This window comes from Typopeltis vanoorti, chromosome 16, assembly GCF_054136105.1.
Source record: "Typopeltis vanoorti isolate ZY-2024b chromosome 16, IOZ_Tvanoo_1.0, whole genome shotgun sequence".
Classification (NCBI taxonomy): Eukaryota; Metazoa; Arthropoda; class Arachnida; order Uropygi; family Thelyphonidae; genus Typopeltis; species Typopeltis vanoorti.
In genome coordinates, this window is record NC_143564.1 from 111539714 (window position 1) to 111565467 (window position 25754).

Consider the following 25754-nt stretch of genomic DNA (forward strand, 5'->3'; position numbering starts at 1 on the left):
TAAAAACCTGAGCAGATATCCAATCTAATCCCACAGCAGTATTCAACACTGAGATTCTGCAATATCCCAAGAACCTCCAATTCATCCACCTCTGTCCCCACATGTCTCTGTTATATATGTCACAAACATTACCCTCACTTGTATGATATACCCTTGCAAAGTGGTCACTCAGTAACTCAACTCTCATTAAAGTTAATCTTTCATAGTCATTCTTTCTCTTACTTGCCACATAGTAAAAGAACTCTTTGGGATTTGCCTTGGCCTGCTCAGCTAGTTTTTGTAATCTGATTTTGCCTTACTGACCATACTAGTCACTTTTCTTACCTGACCCTTGTAATGTTCATGAGTTTGTTGGTTGCTTTTCTCCTTATATACCTTACATTTTCTTTTACTGAAGTTCATGCTTAATAATATTATTCATCCATCTAACTCCTACCTGATTAACTCTTCTTATCTTGGATATACAATTTAATTCATTAAAACTCCTCCCTCTTGTTCCTGATACTTCTGGCATTAGTATATGGAAACTACAGCATCCTTTTTTAGACCACAACCACTTTTACTTCCTGACTTGATTATCCTCTTCAATATTTTGACTTGAGAGGCTAGATTCTGCACATGTTAGTCATTCTCACACTCACCTCATTGGTGCCTTCACACACATTCACCAGCATCCACCTTAATTGCTTAAATTTTCTGAATTTTTTTACAGACAAAAAATACTAGTTGTGGTGGTGGGCAGTAGATGGCGTTGATGGCAGTAGTGGTGGAGACAGTTGTATAATGGGTGTCCTCCCGCGATGAGTCTTCGGAATCCTTGGAGGTGTCACGAATAATAATAATAATAATTTGAGCTTCAGCATGCTTGGTGAACAAAGCTCTCTCTAGACACCTAACCAAACCATTTAGATGCTGTCTGTCAGAATTATGGTATTCAGGTTTTGAATCTATTTATTTTAAGCAATTAATTAATAATTAATAACTATTTATGCATTTTGCCCAAAAATTACTTATTGTATTATCAAGAAACTAGTTTCTTTGTTACATCTCACAAAAATTCATAATCAGCTTGTGTTTTATAATTTCATGCTAAAATCTCCACTAAAAAATAATTTGAAATAAATATATATGCTAAAAGAACATTAAATAAACTGTAAGGAGTATGTAAAGCATAAACATATTTGCATTCAAGGGTTGTGATAAAAGACTATAGTGAAATTCTAACCCTTTTTCTGCACTTTGAAGTTTAAACTTATAACCAATTACCTTGTTAATATTATTAAAACTGTTAAACAGTCAGGCTATCAACTTTATTTCATGAAGCACATTATTTCATATTATTAGTGTAATCAGCAAACAAACGGTTAATTTTCAAACAGCATAACTATTAACAAATTAATTGCAAAAAACTTCCATAAAGTTGTTGTCAATTTCAGGTCAAATGCATACTAATATGATATAATGATGCACAAACATCTCTGTAGGTATTAGAATCCTACAGAAACAGCAGTGAAGTATATGAAACTTAAAAACTCCCAAGAGAAATACTTTTCAAAATGTTATGATTATAAGATTTAAATGGACATTATACTGATCACTATACAAGCCAACACTGAGTTAAGTGTCAGCAGTTAAAGGAGGAACTAGAAGATAGTTGGATATAAAACCATGTGCAAGGCAAATGTACAAACTTTCTCCACTGTCATTCATCTACATGGATCATATTGTACAGGAAAATAGCATTTAAACCAGATATCAAAACCACAAATATTCAACCCTTTACTTTAAGCAAAGAGTTGAGTTGAGTTGAATATTTAGGTAAAATCACTATATTGTAGAGTTTATATTATAGCTCGTCAGATACATCAGAATACATTATCAGGAGACATAACTCGCACAAAAGAATAAGTAACAGCAAGAATACCAATGATTCAAAACTACAAACCACAAGTAAAAACAGTATGTCCCTATTAAAAATGGCTGATTTCCAAAAGAAAGAATTCCATTACTTATTACATTTTAAAATTCTTCCATTAGTCACCTTCAATCCTGTCAAGAAATTTGTTTTTTGTTTTGTTAAGAAGGACAAATGTGCTCTCTCTCTTCTTCAAGTGTTATATTCAAGCGTTTCCTTAAAATTATATTTCAGCTCTTAATATTTGATCAAATCAGCTGCTCCACATAGCAGAGAACTGAAGAACACAGAAACTACAATTAGTGATAACATGAATCAACATTATTCTACATTATCATCTAATTTAAACTGTAATGATGATCTAAGTATACCTAAAATTTGGGAAATTATTATACTTAATTGAGAAAAATAATTGCTTTTTTTAAGATACATACTTCTAACTGATATCTACAGTATTCTTGTATCAAGCTCTTGTTCCTAGAACTGACAACTGATTCTTCATGTGTTTCTTAAAAATGTATTTGTTTGCTTTCCTGTATGAGAGTAAAAAGATATGTTACAGAAAATATTTATAATCTATATTTATTAGTTATCAGTCTCCATGTCTCAGTGATCAATGTGCTTCACAAGAATAATGTCACATCCAGAAATATATAAAAGAGTGCTTATAGAACAAGTATAGACATGAAGTGAGACTTACTTCTTGTTTTTTCTTGCTATTAGTATTACCATGTTCCAACATTTTTATGTAGTATATGATAATAGTAATAATAGTTCACAAATATGTCTTATGTCTGATATTCAATTATTATCCTGTTGAATAGATTGCCAACAAGAATAAACTTTTTCTTTGTCAGCTGCTCTTCCTAATGGCTTGAAATATTCTTCCACTTATTTCTTATTATAATCTTCTGTAGGATCATAGGCACAAATAAAACCATAAGCACAAATAAATATTGTTTGTTCACACCAGTATTTAAAATTGCCTGTCAATCAAGATTATCTCCACTTTTAGTGTTGAATACTAGAACTAATCCTTCCTTTCCCATTAATCACTATTGCCTGAATATAATATTTCACAGTTGTTATTTAGAAGACACTCACCAGTTTTTGTCTTATTTGTTTCAATAACATAGTTATGTCATTGTCAGACTTCTCTAATTCTTCTACCAGTTCTACTTATTTTCTATTAATACTTTTTTCACTGACAGTGGCTATCTTTAATTCTGCTGATGTTGAGTTTGTTCTGGTAGCTAACCTACCTACTCTCTCTTTCTCATGGAATTATTTATAGAATACACATATTGCAGAAACCAAACTGTTGTGCAAAAGTGGGAGGAGTGAGTTGGTAAGAGATGGATTACTAATCAACCTAATTACCCTCCTCTGTATTGAATAAAGCATTCTTAGGAAGCTCTTAGGGGGACTCCACTCAAAATGTGAGAGCAGCATTCAATAGCTGAGCAGATTTGTGATTTGTATAAGGCAGATCTGTATATACGTTCAGAGGTGAAGTAACTTCGTGAGCAAAAATCCTAGTTTTGTAGAAGCTGAGGAGGCAATGGTTGTGATGTGTTTATGCCAGAAGAGGCTTGATGTCAAGGTGACTTCAAGAAGAGAAATCTCATCTAGTCTGGAAATATGAGTGTTGTCAAAGGTAATATTGGGTTCTTTTTTTGTGAGAAATAAGCTAGAACTGGGTTTTGCTAGCACTGATATTGATGAGGTTATCTGAATCTCATTGGAGGATGGCTTGGAGATTGGAAATGAGGACAGTGATGGTTGATGTTCTGTAAGTTGAGGTGATTTGTGTAAAGTTTATTTATCAAATGACCAAGAGTTGTGTTGTCATCTGCAAAACTGTGTATTGGGTTGGAGGTCTACTGCAGTAGGTTACTGATATACAAAAGGAAGAGTGTTAGTGAGAGAGAGAGAAAACAGAACCTTGTGGAGCCCTGGGATTAGTTGAATAGCGAGAGGATAAGGAAACATCCACCATTACACATAGTCTGCGTCCAGACAGAAAGCTGGCAATCCAACTGCAAAAGTCCTGGGGAAGACAAAAATATGAGAGTTTGTTTAGTAAGGCTAGGTGCCACACCTGGTCTGGAGATATCAAGTGCAACCACTTGAGATTCATCAAGCTTCTCCATGGCATTTGTCCAGAGATGAGGGCTATTAGCTGGGTGCCTACAACGGTGTAGGAGTTGGGAATTGGTGCTTCTCTCCATTACTTTGGACAGAACAGAGTTGAGTGAGATAAAGCAGTAGTTTGATGGCAGTGATTTGTTACCCTTCTTGGGAATGGGCTGAACATGAGCTAATTTCCAGGCTGTGGGATAGATACCAGTGGAGTAACAGAGTATATACAGGTAACATAGGATAGAAGTTAGATCTGGTGCACAAACATTCAGGAGAACTGGAGAAATGCCATCAGGGCCAGAAGACTTTTTTGTGTCTAATTTAGACAATATTTTTCTGATCTCTTATTTGCAAAATGACATAGGGGCAATGGCAATGGTAAGGAGACATTTACCACAGTCAATTATGCATACATTGGAGGCAAAGTGTGAAGCAAGGCAACTGGCTTTTTTCGGTATATTGAGTATAAGCACTAAAGGAGTATGGAGTTTTTCATGTAAGCCAGTTATGGTATGCTTGATTTTTTATTTGTTACTGCCTTGCTATTTGTTACATCTTTTGGAGAACCAGGGCTTAGTTAATTAGTTATCACTCAGAGATACCTTAGGTACCATTTCCTTTTTTTATTTGTACAGCCTTTGCACACCTTTTGGAGAGTCAGGTTTTAGTTCGGTATCGCTTAGTAGGTATCACGATATGATAAACAATTTTGTTGTACCACAGCTACAGCAGCACCTGTGCATGGATTCAGTCATTTTCCAAATGTTGTCGATCTTTTAGTCGAAGAAATTTGGATATGAGTTCTGCCTTCTTTTTTCCCAGGATATGATTTGCCAAGTTGTCTGTAATCCTCTCAAGGATATCCCAAATATCTGGGTTCACCATAACACTAAAGGAAAGGATTCTGATAATTCATGGAGATTCGACGCAAGCAATGCAATCACTACGTAAGTTGAAGATTCATGTTTCTGTTTTGATTAATCAACTGGCATTTTTAAAATGTTGTAGAGACAGCAATATCACCAAACTGCATCAAAATGAAAAGAAAATTTACCTTGACAAAAGCACTACGAATATACCACTGCATGGAGAAAGCATTGCTCAGAGAGCAGATCCAGGCTACTCGAAAGAACTTAGCTTATGCTCAAAACCAGGTCATGAATTTAAAATCTGAACTTTCAAGTTGTTTGAACCCAGATATTTGGGATATCCTTGAGAAGATTACGGACAACTCAGATATCATATCTGGGAAACAAAGAAGGCAAAACTCATATACAAATTTCTTCGACTGAAAGATCGACAACATTTGGGAAACCAACGGACATATTTGAATTCCTTTGCAGCGAAAGATAATAGCACACCACAAGTCAGTGATAACAACAACCAACCAGAAGCAAAGGTCAACAGGAGCCACCAACTGCCTTCAGTGAACAGTCGTGCAGTCAAACCACATCCTGAACAATGATGAGCTCACGGTACTCAGCAAAGGTTTAAACTTTGCCATGGCACCCAGAACGATTAACAAACTTGATTTTATTTACCATATAGGAAGAAGTTTAAGATTTATCCCTACCACCATAGTAGATAAAGTACATTTGGAAACCTCTAACATTTGAAATTTAAATGATACTAAAACAATAACCAGCGACCTAACAAAATCGGAATTGACAGTAGTAAAATTACTAAAATTAAATCCAGACATCGTAATTACTAGAGCCAATAAAGGCAGTGCCACAGTTATTCTAACTTGAACTACTTATTTGGAAAAAATGGATCTAATATTCTTGGACAACAGCACATATCAACTAGTTAACTATGACTCTACCAATCAAATAAAAAAGAAAACGGAGAAGCAACTTAAATCAGTCACCACATGGTCCAAAGATACCATTAAAAAATTAATTCCACGCTATGCTCGTTCCCTGAAAATTTACGGTCTACCAAAGATTCACAAAACAAACCACTCCAGCTGATAGTTGGAGGTATAGACAGCCTCAATTATCACTTAGCCAATAAACTAGCATTAACACTCAGTGAGTTGCCAGGTCATTCCCCATCCTATATTAAAAACACACAACATTTTGTAAGCAAAATCAAAGACATCACACTAGAAAAAGATGATTTATTAATTAGCTTTTATGTCTCTGCCCTCTTTACAAATGTCCCAATCAATGACACAATCCTTCTATTGCAGGACAAATTCCCTCCTGATATCACAGCACTCTTTGCGCATGTATTACGTTCTGGCTATTTTGTGTGGCAAAACACTTTCTACCTACAAAAAGAAGGCACAGCCATGGGCTCACCATTATCCCTTTCCCCCTATTGCTAACTTTTACATGGAACATTCTGAGCAAAGTCCTCTAGATTCCTCTCCTTTAAAACCCACAGTCTGGCTTAAGATAAGTTGACAATGTTTTCATTATCTGGTGCCATGGTTGCCAGACACTAGATATACTTTCCTCAGCAACCTAAACAAACAACACAAATGCATACAATTCACAATCGAGATCGAAAAGCAAAACACACTTCTGTTTCTAGATACACTTGTCACACGTCTTCCTTCTGGCAGTCTTTCCTTCACTGTCTACCAGAAACCAACACATACTGGCCAATATATAAACAAAAAATACTACCACCACCCAATACAAAAACTAGGGATCATTAATACATTTAAAAACAGGGCTTTGAAGATTTGCTCCAACGAACAAGCACTTAAAGATGAATTAAAATGAATTAAAAGTTATCAATCATACCTTGCTAAAAAATGGTAAGAGCCAAAATACTATCAACAAAATTCTGTATAAGACATCACTTAAAAACAAAAATAAACAAGACTACAATAAAACTGTAACCATTTCATACATTAAAGGGATATCAAACAAAATAAACAGAATACTACAAAAATACAATTAAAGCCACCTGTAAACCTTCTGCAAAATTAAAGAACTTGCTCAACTCATCCATTCCCTCCATTGGCCCACCCTGGAGTATACCATATTCAATTTGTACTTTGTCACCTGTAATTTGTCCTATATAGGGGAAATAGGATGCAGAATTCCTATCAGAGAAAAGGAACAAACGACAAATTACAGCTGTACTAAATATGGTATACTCCAGAATTATACCGTATTCACTTGACCAACTATGGTCAAGCTGGTCTTTCTGATGATGCTGAACACTTTACATAGAATTGACTGGAAAAGCACCTGTTGTTTGCATCACACCAAAACATGGTATAAAAGTAAATTTAAGGAGGCCTGTGAGATTCTTATCAACTACCCTAATCTTAACAATAATGATGGTCTAAAAATCTGAAGAATATGGAAGGCACATATTCTACCCACTTAACTTTTCTACCTAAGAGTTAATTTTTAAACAGAACCATAGGTAAACGGGATCCTAAATCTAATATAATAATTGTCATGTTAAAATAGGACATCATTTTCACTATAAAAAAAACTATCTGTATGAAAGAATGTTTCTCTGGTGTTGTCTTAAATAGAATATAGCTTTGATGTAGTTAATTTATTTCATTTATTTATTGCAATTTTATTTTATTTTCATTAGAGGTCAGGCCAGTAGAATAATCGTTGATCAAATCATTGTCTCTTCGGCATACTATGTGAAATGTCATTTAGCTTGTCTCTGTATATATATGCGTATACTCCAGATGATGACCTTAATATATGAAGGTCGAAACGTCGGGAAATTAAAATAGTTATTTATAACATGGTCATAGAGCTCACAGAATTTAGATCACTGGGTGGTATTCCAAAAGGCCTTAAACACGGATACTTTAATTAATTTATTTAAATTTAGAGAATTAATTTAAAAATTAAATTAATTTTCAAATATAATTAATTATATTTATATGGCTAAATATTAATTATTATTAATTATTTCAATTAATTGCTTTAATTACAATACTAAAACCTTGGGCATACTGCTAGTTTTAATGTAATTTCAATTACAGATTTAATGTAATTGAAACTTGGCACTTATGAGGTTAAGAAGTAATCATCATTGATTATGAATTCTAGAGTAGATGTTAGATTTATCAAATAAGAAGAAAGAATGGAATATATCATTGTCAGCAAAATTAGGATCAGAAGATGAGAGAAAGAGAACATTACTCCTCCTTTGGCAGGGACTATATACACAGAGACAAACCTAGTGACTATTCAGTTTCAGGTAGAGAGAGAGAGAATACACAGATGACAGAAGATGGGTGTTGATTACTTCTACAAGCACATGTTGAAAAACATTGAAGTCCAATTGATATCATAAGCATATTATCCTAAAATGCATATAATGGTTATTATGAATTATTGATTTTTTTTTTTTTTTAATCTGTAGGATAAAACTATGATTACCTTTAGGTTTCTCAAACCACGTGCAAAATGCAAGAATCATTTGAAGCAAAGGGGTACTGCAACTTGGACATTTTGGCCATGCTGGAAAGCTGCATATATGTAAATCAAATATAAATATTTCTCCAAAAATGTAAAAAAGAGTTGGTTAAAAAAATAAACAAAATATATATATATATATATATATATATATATAAGCAATGCATAGGCAATTTCTTATAACTGCTCACTTACTAGCATATTGAATTACTGCTAATTTTCTGAACAATCTCATTACACTTGAACTGTCTCCACAGAGATCTAGAAATAATCCTGAAGTATGAATGACCCTAAGACATGAATTCCTGCAGTTCCATCAGATTCACTTCTGGTGAGTCGTGCCATAAACATCTCATTCCTGCCAGGACTACATTCTAAAGGTGTTCCGTGGGGTAGAGAGAGAGAGATGATGACAAGAGTGGAGGAGGTATTCCATTAGGGTATTCACATGCCACTAACTATTCCTGTATCAGCAGGTACCCATTACCAACTGTGAAAGGCTATGAATGGGCAGCATCAGTCAGCCCTTGATCTGAAGGTATCATAGAATGTAAAGTGTACCAGGAAAAATATTCTCCAGCCCATCACACTGCCACCATTGCTTTGCACTGTTGTAGTGAATAACGGTTTTGTTATTCTTGTTGCAATACCCTTGTCCTGAAAGTATAAAATAATACACTTTCAGAATACTTTCTCCACTATTTAGAGTCTCTCCCTAACATCTATAGCATCAGAAAAAATGCCTGGATGATGAAACATTTTTAAATGAATGCATAAGTTTCTGTGGTTTAGCAGTTCTAAACATCCATCTGTAGAGGCTAAAGTGCTGTGAGGACATCATGCTGGAGGCTTAATAGATTTTTTACAACACTCAGAAAGGATTAAAACAGAATTTAGTACTTCCTATATTTTGTCTCCATCACTGAGACATCTTCAAGGATTACAAAAAAACTAATGTAACATAAACACAAATAACAAACAATACTAAGTCCAACCACATAGGTGACACTAAAGTCCTAACTAGGTGGAGCGCCCTCTAAGGATGGTTGTAGGTGGCCTGGAATGTAGAGTGGGACCTCTTGTGATAAGTGTTTCCCAAATCTTAGGAAGCTTAATGCAACCGTATTTATTAAGATTTGGCTGATTTCTGAGACCAGCTGCTGATTCTAAGAATAGTCTTTCTTTTTTTTTTCAATTTGCTGTGGTGGAGTATGGTGGTTTTTTCCCATGAGATCCTATGGGTTGTATCCAAGACATGGTCAGCAAGGACTGACTGACCATAGTCGTGGTTGCAGATGTATGACTTATGTTCCACTAGGCGAATGGTTGCTGATCTTCCTGTCTGTCCAAAGTACGCTAGCTTACAAGAACAGGGTACTTTATAAACTCCAGGCACTGAGAGAGGTGGGAGCTGATCTTTTGTAGAATGGACAAGGGTAGCAAGTTTGCAGTGGGGCTTAAATGCTGTGTGTAGGTGGTACTTGTTTAAAATCTTGGCTTTTTTTTTTTTTTTCAGATGTGCCATGAATGTACGGTATGGTGATGGCATTTCTAAACTCTTTCTCATGAGAAGACCGGGGATTGGGGAGGAACTGATTATTTTTTTGATACTGTGATCGCGCTAGCAATTGGATAGGAAAGTGTTGTGTATGCGGTCAAGTTCAGTTGTAAGGGCAGTTCCACTGAAACAAAGATTGTGGGCTCTCTTGGTAAGAGTTTTAATAATGCCATATTGTTGAGTAGGGTGGTGGTGGGAGAGTTTGTGAATGTATCTGCCTGTGTCCGTGGGTTTTCTATATACAGTGAAGGAAAGTGTACCGTTAGGAAGGCATGTAACTAAGGTGTCTAAGGAAGGGTAAATAATTGTTCTTTTCCCTTCCAATCATAAACTGGATTCTTGGATGTAGGCTGCTGAGGTGACTGAGGAAGGAGTCTAATGTGTCTGGGCCATGAGGCAAAATAGAGAACATATCATCAACATATCTTAGCCAGATAGAAGGTTTGAGAAGGGCTGAGTCTCGTTTTTCAAATTCTTTCATATAAAAATTGACAAGAGGGGGTGATAGTGGGGGAACCCATGGCAGTTCTCTCTTTATCTGCTTATAGATATTGTTCTTCCAAGAAAAATAACCAGGATTGATGGAAAGGAAAATAGATCTAAGATATCAGAAGGAAAACTTTTTCTAAGTGTAAAGGTATCAATTAAGAGGATATTAGTAAACAATGAGGAGATGTCAAAACTTACCAATATGGCTGTGTTATTTACAGTTAAATTTTCTATGAGAGTTTTAAAATGGGTAGAGTTTTTTTATATAGGATGTGGAAAGTCCAGTGACGGGGGTCAGAGAGTTGGCCAGTAGTTTTGACAGTTTGTAGCAAGGTGCATTAGTGGCATCTACTATAGGTCTTAGTGGGGAATTGGGTTTGTAGATTTTTGGTAAACCGTATATTCGGGGGGAATGGGAACAGAAAAGCTTGAGTTTTTTCATGATGTCCGGGGACCAGGACGATACTTTTTTAAGTAAGTTTTTTAATTTTTTAACTTGTGTTTTTGTGGGGTCGTGTTTTATCAGGGTGTAGGTCGAGCGATCTCGAAGGATAATGTCCATTTTTTGATTGTATTTTGTGACATTAAGAATGACTGTGGCATTACCCTTATCCGCTCTGGTGATGAAGAAACGTTTTTCTTTCCGTAATTTCATAAGAGCAGTGCGTTGGGCGGCGATAAATTACATTTTGGAGGTGAAGACTGGGCGAGGATGTTGGCGACATCAAGCCTGACATTATTTTCTATCTCAGGCGATAAGCGACAGATATTAAACATTACATCAAGCACGGACACTTCTTTCGGTGTGACTGTGAAATTGTGGCTGAGGCTTAGGGCACTAACGGCTTCGTCGTTGAGCCATTTGGAAGATAGGTTAACTACTGTCTCGAGCAGTTGAATTTGCGGTTTGGCTTTCACCAGGTTGTTATATTTCTTGATATGTTTATTTTTTATTTTTTGAAATTCTTTCTGTGCGAAAGCTTCTGAGATGCCAGAGAGAATAGACCAAAGTTCCGGGTTAAGTACAGAGGAGAGCTCTGATTGTAAGGAGCCAATGGCAGCGTTCATCATGGAGAGGGTGGCCCGAGTAGCGGCAATTTGGTCTTGCAGCAGTGCAAAGCTGGTGCGGTTATATATGTGGAGGGCTTTTTTGGAATGAAAGTTGATCTTTAGCTTAACGCAGTTGGGTATCACTCTTGTATCTGACATCTTTTTAAAAAGGCTAGCCTATTTAGTTGCCAAGATAGTCGTAGTTTTGACTCACCATATTGTCTAGATTTGCGTTCTACATCTTCACCATGAATGAATGATTAGAATCTGTATGTAGAGGCTTAAGTGCTGTGAGGACATCGTGTTGGAGGCTTAATGGATTTTTTACAACACAGAGAAAAGATTAAAATAGAATTTAAATACTTTTTATTTAGTTTATTTAGTTTTTGTTTATTTATTTATTTATTTGGTATGTCATTTTCCTAGATGTTTCATGTTTAACTTTCCAAAGGCAGCTCACTGCTAGTGGTAATGATTGAATAAACCATTTCTAGAATAACTGTTTCATCTGTAAATAGTTTCCAGTATTGAGATCATATGTTTTAAGATAATTAATGAGGAAAGTTCAAGAATGCCTCTGAAATTCTGTATATCCCCACACAATGTAAAAAAAAAAAAAAAAAATCAAGGCTTAATCTTACACAAAGTTAGGTCTGCTTTCATTAAAAATCTAATTGCTGCAGACCTAGGATATGATACGTGGGATGCGACAGAACATGACAGCAGCAACTAGCATTTAATAATTCATTTAACATTTTTATTCTGGTTATATATATATATATATATATATATGAATTGCGAAGTTCTGATAACATTTGAATTGTGTAATTAATTGCTTCTAGTCTGTTTTCTGTATAACCTTTTCTAATGCCATGGAGGATGTATGTCTGACAACTTCAGATACTTGTAGGGGTTATATTTTATTCAACTCCTTAATTATCTTAAAACATGTTTAGAACTGTCATGTTGGAGGCTTAATGGATTTTTTACAACACTCAGAAAGGATTCAAACAGAATTTAATACTTCCTATATTTCGTCTCAGTCACTGAGACATCCTAAGGGATTACAAAAAAACTAATGTAACATAAACACAGATAACAAACAATACTACGCCCAACCACATGGGTGACACTAAAGTCCTAACTAGGTGGAAACAAAGATTGTGGGCTCTCTTTGTAAGAGTTTTAATAATGCCATATTGTTGAGCAGGATGGTGGTGGGAGAGTATGGGTTTTCTATATACAAGGAAGGAAAGCATACTGTTAGGAAGGCATGTAACTAAGGTGTCTAAGGAAGGGTAACAATTGTTCTTTTCCCTTTCTGCAAATTCAACCGCTACAGACAGTAGTTAACCTATCATCCAAAAGGCTCAACGACGATGCCATCAGTGCCTTAAGCCTCAGCCACAATTTCGCAGTCACTCCAAAAGAAGTGCCAGTGCTTGATGTAATAATATTTAATATCGAACGCAGGATCTGTCACTTAACACCGGAGATAGCAAATAACATCATGCTTGATGATGCCAACATCCTCGCCCAGTCTTCGCCTCCAAAAAGTAATTTATCATCTGCCCATTGCACTGCTCTCATGAAATTACAGAAAGAGAAAAGTATCGTCATCACCAGAGTGGATAAGGGTAATGCCACAGAATACAATCGAAAAATGGACATTATCCTTCGAGATCGCTCGACCTACACCCTGATAGAACACAACCCCACAAAAACATAAGTCAAAAAATTAAAAAACTTACTTAAAAAAGTATTTCGTGGTCGGAACTGCCATGGATTCCCCCCCTCACTCCCCTCTTGCCAATTTTTATATGGAAGATTTTGAAAAACAAGCCATAGACTCAGCCCCTCTCAAACCTTCTATCTGGCTAAGATATGTTGATGATGTGTTCTCTATTTGGTCTCATGGCCCAAACACATTAGACCCCTTCCTCAGTCATCTCAACAGCTTACATCCAAGAATCCAGTTTATGATGGAAAGGGAAAAGAACAATTGTTTACCCTTCCTAGACACCTTATTTACACGCCTTCCTAATGGTACACTTTCCTTCACTGTATATAGAAACCCACGTACACAGGCAGCATCCACAAACTCTCCAACCACCACCATGCTCAACAATATGGCATTATTAAAACTCTTACCAAGAGAGCCCACAATCTTTGTTTCAGTGGAACTGCCCTTACAACTGAACTTCACCACATACACAACACTTTCCTATCCAATGGCTAACGCGATCACAGTATCAAAAAAAATAATCAGTTCCTCCCCATTCCCCGGTTTTCTCGTCAGAAAGAGTTTAGAAATGCCATCACCATACCCTACATCCATGAAACATCCGAAAAAATAGGCAAGATTTTAAACAAGTACAACCTACACACAGCATTTAAGCCCCACTGCAAACTTGCTACCCTTATCCATTCTACAAAACATCAGCTCCCTCCTCTCTCAGTGCCTGGAGTTTATTATAAAGTACCCTGTTCCTGTAAGCTGGCATACTTTGGACAGACATGCAGATCAACAACCATCCACCTGGAGGAACACAAGTCACACATCTGCAACCACAACAATAGTCAGTCAGGCCTTGCTGACCATGTCTTGGATACAACCCATAGGATCTCATGGGAAAAAACCATCATGCTCCACTACAGCAAATTCAAAAAAGAGAGACTATTCTTAGAATCAGCAGCAACTCTCAGAAATCAACGAAATCTTAATAAATACAGTTGCATCAAGCCTCTGAAATTTGGGAAACACTTATCACCAGTGGTCCCACTCTACATTCTATTCCACCTACAACCGCCCTTAGAGGGCACTCCACCTAGTTAAGACTTTAGTGTCACCATGTGGGTGGGCTTAGTATTGTTTGTTATCTGTTTATGCTACATTAGTTTTTTTTGTAATCCCTGAAGATGTCTCAGTGACTGAGACGAAATATAGGAAGTATTAAATTCTGTTTGAATCCTTTCTGAATGTTGTAAAAAATCCATTAAGCCTCCAACATGACAGTTCTAAACATGTTTTAAGATAATTAAGGAGTTGAATAAAATATAACCCCTACAAGTATCTGAAGTTGTCAGACATACATCCTCCATGGCATTAGAAAAGGTTATACAGAAAACAGACTAGAAGCAATTAATTACACAATTCAAATGTTATCAGAACTTCGCAATTCATATATATATATATATATATATATAACCAGAATAAAAATGTTAAATGAATTATTAAATGCTAGTTGCTGCTGTCATGTTCTGTCGCATCCCACGTATCATATCCTAGGTCTGCAGCAATTAGATTTTTAATGAAAGCAGACCTAACTTTGTGTAAGATTAAGCCTTGATTTTTTTTTTTTTTTTTTTACATTGTGTGGGGATATACAGAATTTCAGAGGCATTCTTGAACTTTCCTCATTAATTATCTTAAAACATATGATCTCAATACTGGAAACTATTTACAGATGAAACAGTTATTCTAGAAATGGTTTATTCAATCATTACCACTAGCAGTGAGCTGCCTTTGGAAAGTTAAACATGAAACATCTAGGAAAATGACATACCAAATAAATAAATAAATAAACAAAAACTAAATAAACAAAAAATAAAATAGTCGAAATGGACTGCACCCATCAACCACCTTTCCCCTTCCTGCTCCCTATTTTAAAAAATCAACCCTTTCACCTTTTCCCCACCCTATATAATATAATATATATGTTTATATATATTACGAAAAAAAACCAGGTTTTTCTAACTTAATTCTACCAAATTGCCTACCCCCCCCCCCCCCACACGCTCAGTAGTTTTTCGACATCACAGAAAGAGGAAAAGCCGCAACACCCAGAAAAAGGTATGTGTAAATTTCTATTCCTTATGCTACATATACTTTTTGGTACATTTACACTCACAATGCCCTAAGAAACCATGAGTAAATAGCCAATGACATTTAAACAGGGGCACTCCTAAACCGAAGCAGGCAAAATAGCCGTAATTATAATAATAAATAAACAAAGGCTCGAAAGCATTAATACCACTATCCCATAAAAAACAATGTTTTACAATATTAATTGCCATCCACTCATTTGAATATCAAATTCATTCAAAGGTAAGTTCTTTTTAATGGTAAAATGAGGTTTATCAACCAATTATTCCAGAATAAGACATTATAGATGCCTTTTAATAGAGGCACTATTTTATATATATATATATATATATATTTCCTCTAGCATGCTTTTAAAGTCCATGAAATACAACAGATAACTTGAGCATCCCCTGCCCCCACTGAATTTCCTCTACTAACATCTTGTTGTTACGGCGTTGTTTTCTCTAAAATTTTTATTGCTTTCCTTAATGTAATTTCATTCCCTATACTGTGATCTATCCCGTTAAGAATTTTCTAACCTTAAACTTCGAATCACCCTTTTGTAATTTCCCTATAAAAGTGAAAATTAGTCACCAACTAAGAGTAAATTCTCTATACCTATTTTCTTGGGATTTTTCCTTTTCAGACACTGACAAATTTGTTTTTTAAAGCTGCGCAGGTCAGAGTCCTAGGATAGAAAAATCCTTGTTCAGAGAGACTTTCCCAGAATCATAATGCCTATTTTATCTTACTAAAGTTCTACAGGGTCTGTAGAATTCTTAGCTTGCAGTCATCACTCTAATGATCTAAATTCCCCTTTCTTATTCCTTGCGCATAGGTTCAGATTTTATGAGTGGTAAGTTGGTCTCATGCTCAGACAACACTCAGGTTTACATAACAAAACATGTTTATTAGGATCTTAGAGTACTTACAATTAGATTCAAATACACACAAGAATTTAATCAATTAAACACTAAACCAAACTGGTGAATACAAATGGACATTATAATAAATAATCAACAAGTCTAGCCTCTAAGTTAATCAATGATACACATAACATTCACAATACAAAAGTTCAAATCAGATTCTATCCACAATTCTAGCTTCCATACATTAATTTGGTCACACACATGAGCATAAGTTTTCAGACAACCAGTCCAATGAAAACACCAACAAATTACTAAGCATATTAGTCATTCAAAGTTCCCCAAGTATCTGTTCATAATCTCCTTTCCACTAGAAACTGATTCGCCCTTCTTTCTAATACTATTGGAAAATAAGTAAGAAAGTTCTGTACATTACCATCACTGTGTCTGATTACCATCTCCGCCTGGTCTGTCTTCTTTTGTTGGATAAGACTCTGCACTTCCATCAGTTTGTGTCCCCGTGGAGGTCATGTTGTTCATCCATTAAGGCCTTTCTTTGCACTTAGCGATGCTAGCGTTCTTCTCGATCTCTTGTGGGTCACTACAGTCAGCGTTTCCGACTTTGGGAAATAACTTTCCGCTGCCTTATTCCGGTAGGACTTCTATCGACGGCCCGAAACAATGGACGCCGACATTTTGCATACTGCCCGTCCGGTACCCATCAAGCATTCACGGGGAAAAGCTCGCTGTCCGACATCGTAGCACTTTCTTCTATTGGTCAGCAACCTCAGGTCCGAGCGAGAACAGGCACAAAACTCGAGACAGCAGCTTGCACGAATCCTTGTTTATTCTATCTCCGTTGCACTCTCTTTTTTGCTGCAGAGATCTTCACACGGCACCCTTGTGCCCTTAAACTGTTTTGTCACAACTCTTCTCCTCGAGGAGTGCTCTTTTCGGGGAACGCAAGCTCAATCCACCTTCAGCGTAAGCATTCACCTCAGGCATTACGCTAAACTGGGTGGCTAGCACGCAACCCTTGGACTTTTGTTTACACTGGATATAAATTTCACATAGAATACATTTTGATCGCTACAACTTACAAAATGAATTTCTTATTTAGACAAACAAAATTCATGTATCCTTTGTACTTCACATTAAAATTATTCATCGATGCTCCCTTTTTTACCATCAATTTGTTTCCTTATTATAGTACAAGTATCCAATTAGTTATTTTATTCTTGTTAAATCTTGAATGAAATAATTTTAATTAAAATTCCCCATCCAAGTTCTAACAAAGATCTTGAATTCTAGTTGTAAGACTTATACGTTGGTTAGACATAATTGGTAATTAATTTACGGAATTAACAACGCATATGAAGTATATTAATTAAAGATAACTTTAATTTCGGCAATGTCACATTGCCATCTTCAGGAACATAAAGATATGGTATGTGCACTAAGGAACTAACAAAGCAAATGAGGAAGAAAGTAAGAAACTACTTTTGTTCCTAAAGTCCTAATGGTGCCCTCTTGCGGGCTAATTTGGTAGTCTTGGCAGTTGGGCTGAAGTTCTCATAATGAAAGTCTCCCAAATTTGGGGCAGTTTCATGCACCCAAATTTGTTGAGGTTAGGAACATTTTTTAGAGCTGCTGAAGATTCTTTGAATAATCTTTCGTATTTAAACTTGCTGCGATGGATTATTTTTGTTTTCTTCCAACGAATTTTATGGTGGGTATCTAAGGCATGGTCTGCCAACCCAGAGCGGCTGTACTGGTGAAATCGGATGTAGTCTTGGTGTTCTGAAATCCTGATATTTGTTGTTCTGCCTGTTTGGCCAAAGTAGGACAATTTGCAGCTGCAAGGGACCTGGTATACACCAGGTAGGTCTAGGGGAAATGGTTGGTCTTTGGTAGAGCAGATAAGGGATGCCAACTTTTTATATGGTCTGTAACAGGAAGTAAGGTCATATTTTTTGAGGATATTAGTTATTTTTTTTCAGAGGTGCCCTGGATGTAGGGGATAGTGATAGACTTGGTGTATCACTATCCCCCCCCTCCACAATAAAGACTACACCAAGTCTATCACTATCCCCTACATCCAGGGCACCTCTGAAAAAATAACTAATATCCTCAAAAAATATGACCTTACTTCCTGTTACAGACCATATAAAAAGTTGGCATCCCTTATCCGCTCTACCAAAGACCAACCACTTCCCCTAGACCTACCTGGTGTATACCAGGTCCTTTGCAGCTGCAAATTGTCCTACTTTGGCCAAACAGGCAGAACAACAAATATCAGGATTTCAGAACACCAAGACTACATCCAGTTTCACCAGTACAGCCGCTCTGGGTTGGCAGACCATGCCTTAGATACCCACCATAAAATTCGTTGGAAGAAAACAAAAATAATCCATCGCAGCAAGTTTAAATACGAAAGATTATTCAAAGAATCTTCAGCAGCTCTAAAAAACGTTCCTAACCTCAACAAATTTGGGTGCATGAAACTGCCCCAAATTTGGGAGACTTTCATTATGAGAACTTCAGCCCAACTGCCAAGACTACCAAATTAGCCCACAAGAGGGCACCATTAGGACTTTAGGAACAAAATTAGTTCATTACTTTCTTCCTCATTTGCTTTGTTAGTTCCTTAGTGCACATACCATATCTTTATGTTCCTGAAGATGGCAATGTGACATTGCCGAAATATAGAAGTGATTCATTAAAGTTATCTTTAATTAATATACTTCATATGCGTTGTTAATTCCGTAAATTAATTACCAGTTAAAGATCTTGAATGAGGAAAAAAAATTTTCTTTCTCTAAAAAATTTTTACAAAATTTTTCCTTAAGCTATCCCTCAGTTCTCTGGGGAGAACCCTTCTATTTCGCTTGGGTCTGAATTCAAAAAAAAAATTTTTTTTTTATTTTTTCTAGGTGAGAACACATTCTGAGTCTTCAGTGACTGCTCTGCATATGCAAACAGCATTCGTATGCCCATCCTGCTTCCTTCGAGATATATACTTGTCACCTTTTACTCTCCTATAAGATCTCTTAGTCTTACTTTCAATGCTGACATAGTTAACTCCCAGTGTTCCTTTATAGATGGTATTCTGTCTCTCTTTTGTGATTTCTTCATCTACAGGTATCTTAACTTCGTTAGTGTCATCAGCATCCGGATTTTCTCTTTCTTTCGATGAGGAGGTTCCATCTGATTCAGATTGAATGCTAGCTGTCTGGTCTCTTTTTCCCTCAGTCAGCTCTACTTAATTCACACACTGAGACTTGTAGTTAAGGGGGATGTTTCCTTTACTCTGAGCTTGTGACTTCTGATCCCTCACAAAATTTTCTTTCTCCCAAGAAAACATAACTCCTTTCTTGCATAACTGCATGAGAAGTTATATTTTCTTAAAAAGTCCTCCCGTAAAATCAGCCTCAAATGTGGGAGAGTTTCTGGGCAAGACTATAAAGTTATGCCAAACATACAAGCCATAATCGGGCAATCCCACTTTCAGTCTTACCGATTTCGTAGCGTGAGTAGTAGAGGGGGATATTCCTAGAAATCTGATGGGTTTTCTTAGGCACTTAATCCTTCCCTTCAAGTGGGGCTCCAGTTTCTTGAAATAATTTTCTGAAATGATGGAAGCTTGGGAACCGGTATAAATTAATGCCCTGAACCCCTTCCCGCAAATTTCTCCATTCACTGTCATTCCAGGGAATTGTCCCTGACTCCGTTGCCCCTTTTCATTCGATTGCTTAGTGCAAATGTGTGAGGCTCTGAGTGATATTTTCCTCTTGAGTTTCCTTGCCTAACAAAGCAATCCTGGGTAAGATGCCCCATAGCACCTTGGGGGTTCTTGATAGTAATTCCTCTTATTATCTCCATCTGAGGACAAAGGAGAGATCATGTTGCATTTGGCAGACAGCTCTATCAATCTCTGCATCATGGAGTCCATTTTATCTAGTAGTATCGGTCCTTGTAACTTCTCAACTTCCCTGTGAATAAGATTTGTTGTTCTTTCATCCTGAAGGGAAGAACTCTCCTGACCTTTTCACAGAGGCTGATGTTAATTGACTGAGAACTGCGTCAAGACATTCCATAACCAGCTGCTGCAACTTCTCCAACTCTTGCCTGACTAATGAGCGAACCTCGCTAATATTAAAGACACCAGTAGTAACATTACAAATTGACTCGGTTCTATTCCCCTCGATTCTTCTCTGTACCTTGTTTCTCTTTCCTTTCCAGACCCTCTTTCACAGTATTGGGATCCCTAATAGTGTCTCTATCTTCCCTGATCAAATTAACAGGTCCAGCCGTGGCTGTGGGACAGATATCCCCAAGCAGCTGCTCTCTTTCTTTCACTGCTTCATAACATTCTTCCAAACTGGTTATGCCCTTTCCAAAGGCAGTTTCCCTCAATTCCTGCCTCAAACCTATTCTAAAGTGCTGAAAGACTGCCCAGTCTAAGTGGTGCTTGTCTTCACTAGATACACTTAGGGTACTTGTGAGAGTCAGTAGCCTGTTCCGAAAATCGGATACACCCTCCTTGTCCTTTTGCACCATTCTTTGAAGTTTCCATAGGTTTGGTGTTTGGTCCTACATTCTTCACCTTTGAAAATTGGGAAATGAGGATTTCCTTACAGCTTTGGTAGTTCAGGGTTTCAGGAGTTCAGAATGGGCAAGGAGTAAAAGAAACTGCTCTTCCCACTAGCTTACTGCATAGCAGAACAAGCAGTTGGAAGTCACTCTATCGTCCAATCTTTCAAAGTTCTTCAATTTACTCAAAAAACGTTCTTACATCATCAGTGTCCTCTCCAGAAAATTGAGGAAAAATCTGCTAGGGGTTTATTGTCCAAAAAAATTCTGAGTCATTTAATTCGGAGCTCGATGGGAGAGACATACTTGCACTTTAGTTCACAAGGATATACAAAGGTAATTTCTCAAAAAGTTTTCCTAATAAATTCCTGATTGCTGGGCATGAAACAAAGACCAACTCACTGTGATTGATCAAATAAACTTAAATTAATGGATCAAACCGTATCCTGTCAGCAGAGCCATTGTTTTCTCTAAAATTTTTATTGCTTTCCTTAATGTAATTTCATTCCCTATACTGTGATCTATCTCCCCTCCAGAATTTTCTAACCTTAAACTTCAAATTACCCTTTTGTAATTCCCCTATGAAGGTGAAAATTAGCCACCAAGTAAGAGTTAATTCTCTAGACCTTCTTTCTGGGGCCGTCTCCTTTTCAGACACTGACAAATTTGTTTTTTAAAGCTGCACCAGTCAGAGTCCTAGGACAGAAGAATCCTTGTTCAGAGACCTTCCCAGAATCTTAACACCTATTTTATCTTACTAAAGTTCTACAGGGTCTGTAGAATTCTTAGCTTGCAGTCGTCACTCTAACGATCGAAATTCCCTTTCTTATTCCTTACGCATAGGTTCGATTTTATGAGTGGTAAGATGGTCTCATGCTCAACAATTAGATTCAAATACACACAAGAATTTAATCAATTAAACACTAAACCAAACTAGTGAATACAAATGAACATTCTAATAAATAATCAACAACCTTAGCCTCTAAGTTAATCAATGATACACATAACATTCACAATACAAAAGATTCACAATACTAAAGATCAAATCAGATTCTATCCATAATTCTAGCTCCATACATTAATTTGGTTGTCGTTTTCAGACAACCAGTCCAATGAAAACACCAACAAATTACTAAGCATATTAGTCATTCAAAGTTCCATAAGTATCTGTCCATAATCTCCTTTCAACTAGAAACTGATTCGCCCTTCCTTCCAATACTATTGGAAAATAAGTAAGAAAGTTCTGTACGTTACCATCACTGTGTCTGATTACCATCTCCGCCTGGTCCGTCTTCTTTTGTTGGATAAGACTCTGCACTTCCATCAGTTTGCGTCCACGTGGAAGTCATGTTGTTCATCCAAGGTCTTTCTCTGCACTTGGTGATACTAGCATTCGTCTCGATCTCTTTTGGGTCACTATGGCCAACATTCCCGCTGCCCTATTCCGGTAGGACTTCTATCGACGGCCCGAAACAGTGGACGCCGACATCTCGCGTACTGCCCGTCCAGTACCCATCAAGCATTCACTGTGGAAAAACTCGCCGTCCAACATCGTAGCACTTTCTTCTATTGGTCAGCAACCTTGGGTCTGAGCAAGAACAGGAACAAAACTCGAGAGAGCTTGAAGCTTGTGAGAATCCTTCTTTATTCTATCTCTGTTGCACTCTCTTTTTCGCTGCAGAGATCTTCACACGCCACTTTCCCTTGTGCCCTTAAGCTGTTTCATCATAACTCTTCTCCTCAAGGAACGCAAGCTCAATTCACCTTCAGCGTAGGCATTCACCCCAGGCATTACGCTAAACCGGGTGGCTAGTACACGATCCTTAGACTTTTGTTTACACTGGATATACATTTCACATAGAATACATTTTGATTGCTACAAATTACAAAACGGAATTTCTTATTTAGACAAACAAAATTCTTTTTTTTTTTGTACTTCACATTAAAATTATTCATTTATGCTGCCTTTTTACAATTTGTTTCCTTACTATAGTACAAGTATCACTTAGTTGTTATTTTATTCTTGTTAAATCTTGAATGAAATAATTTTAATGAAATTTCCTCATTCAAGATCTAACATTGTGAAGGTCTCCTAATTATATAAACAGCTTACCCACATTGTCAACAACTGTCCTTCTAATGATTTCTAATTTCTTGGCATTAAATAAATGAAACCCCTTGTACACTGCACTTGAGAGGGGCTTTATTTCTTGTACTAGGCCAAATATGTGTGCTCATGTTTTCATACTATGAATGTAAAGCACAAGGTACTCTGGACTCACAAGAATGTCATATGTTGAATTCAACAGTTATGTTTGCAACTTCAAAGAGATTGCTGAAATGATAAATCCAGTACACTGCAAAAACTATCAAAGGCCTTATTTCAAACAAGCTATGGTCAGCACATAAAAAATTCAAGAAACTGGGAACAAGATTATGACAGACATTGCACAATACAGCTCAACAACGAACCACATGTTTGAACATTCGGCACAATGTGCACCATTAATTTAATGACAATTCTATATGTGACCGTTTATGTTTCAGGAATCAATCTGTTAATATAAGTTTATCAAATTAAAAAAATAGCCTACAAAGCATAGGAAACTGTTTGAATTAGACAATTTTTGCTTATCATTTTCCCCTTATAGTTCATACCAGAAGTAATATCATGGACAATTCCAACCACAGAAGCTTAATGAATGTAATAAAATACCCAATTAGCCTTGAGATAAGTGCTTTATAAAAGCTCGATGACAGTCTATCATGATCCTCTAATGAACCTAAAAAAAGTGCAGCACTATTTTATCATGAACCAGAACTAGATTTTTATGCTCCATTTAAACAGTCCTTTCATCTGATATATATATATATATATATATATATATATATGAAAGAATGATCATTAACTCGGTTAACATACATATTTTTATAAAGAAGTGAATGACTAGAACCAAGATTTAAATAAAAATTTTAATATAAAAACATGACTAGTTTCGGCTTGTAACAGCCTTCATCAGGTGACATTATAAAAGAAAGAAAAAAGAAAAAACACTAAAACACTGAAGCTTAAATAAACTATGAACATCATAGAGAGTCTCTATATATAACTGACATTAAATCGCTGTGACTGTATTTAAAGCTGTTCTTTTGTTAGTTGTTGGGAAAGTCCGTGCTAGTAGCATCTTGTAATGCCAGTACATGATTACAGCTGAATGAAATCTGGGAGGTTGCAGCTCAAGTTATTATTTCGACAAAAAGTAATAAGTTTACTGCCGAGCTTGAAACAGACAATTCCTTGCCTTTTCTTGATGTCAAACTGACTCGCTCTTCTGGTAAACTCAAAATATCGATATATAGAAAGCCCACACATACCAACAGATATCTGCATAGTCAGTCCCATCATCACTTCCCTCCTCATAAGCTTGGAATAATTTCCACCTTGGGACATACAGCTCATTCTCTTCTGGATGACCAAAATGAACTTCTTAAAGAAATAAACCATCTCAAAACTTCTTTCAAAGTTAATGGATATTCCAAGAGAATTGTTGAAAGATTCCTTCTTAATCCTCCTAGACATCACTCAGAAGATTCAAAGGCAATATATCTATTCCTTACATAAGTACAGTTTCACATAAATTAGCAAAAGTTATAAGAAAATACAATATCAGAACCTTGTTCACTCCACTTCCAAAGATCCGTTTCTTAATAAGCCACCCAAAACCTTGTCATCATCAACTCAAATACCCTGGTGTATATAAAATATTGTGTGATTGTGATATTCCTTATTTTGGGCAGACAGACAAATCTGTCGAATTGTGTATGGAAGAACACATGAGGGACATTACTTACAAGAGACAGCAAGCCAGTGCATTATCAAGTCATATCCTTTTCTCGGCTAATCCTAATGATGAAAGCCAAAGTCACAAAGTCTGCTGGGAAAAATCTACTAACATCTTCCGTTGCAATGATGAACTAGAAAGAAAAATCGTGGAATAGAGAAATCATCTTCAATCCTGTTCATCTAAATAATAACTTGAGCTACAACCTCCCAGATTGTCATTCAGCTATAATCATGTACTGGCGTTCACGAGATGCTACTAGCACACACTTTCCCAACAATACAACTAACGAACAACCACAACGATTTAATGTCAATTACGTATAGAGACTCTCTATGATGTTCATAGTTTATTTACGCTTCAGAGTTTTAGTGTTTTTTCTTTTTTCTTTCTTTTATAATGTCACCTGATGAAGGCTGTTACAAGCCGAAACTAGTCGTGTTTTTATATTAAAACTTTTTACTTAAATCTCGGTTCTAGTCATTCAATTCTTTATATATATATATATATATATATGAGGTTTTGGTTTAGTTTTATTTGGATTTATAGTTGAAGCAACTCAGGCTATGAGGCCAGTGAATTGTCTATTAATTGCATGTTGTATTCTAATGGCCAGTTTGCCTGTTTTGCAGCAGAAAAAATCCTGCCACCTCCATATGAGACTGGAAAAAATAAATAAGTGGTCTTGTGAGAGGTCTGAATCGTAACATAAAAGCTGAAATTTTAGGATCTGGACTATCAAGGTTGATACACCCTGAAAAAAAAAAGCATGAAGAAAACCTTGATTCGAAAACATATCACCAAAATTTAGAATTAATTTTTCCTATTACAAATCATGACTGTGTTTTACAATGATGCTAACATATTAATGGAAGCATGATAGATAAAACATGATAACAATAAATGACATGCAATAATGTATCAAAGCTTAATTCAAAGGATATGCTTCTACACAAAATAAATAATATTCTTTGTTTCAGCAGTATCTGCTATCTATACGAAAGAATGCCATCAGAATAAAG

The 25754-nt window shown here is 36.3% G+C and overlaps 1 protein-coding gene across 3 annotated transcripts in view; it reads right to left on the bottom strand.

The window, feature by feature from the left end:
• Nucleotides 1–25754, bottom strand: part of LOC150098264 (spatacsin) — an 891110-nt gene that overhangs the window by 527011 nt on the left and 338345 nt on the right. For all 3 annotated transcript variants that reach the window (XM_090406151.1, XM_090406152.1, XM_090406153.1), the window contains exon 14: nucleotides 8434–8522. In XM_090406151.1, the coding sequence (XP_090262277.1) occupies nucleotides 8434–8522 (89 nt within the window). The remainder of the gene's footprint in view (nucleotides 1–8433; nucleotides 8523–25754) is intronic.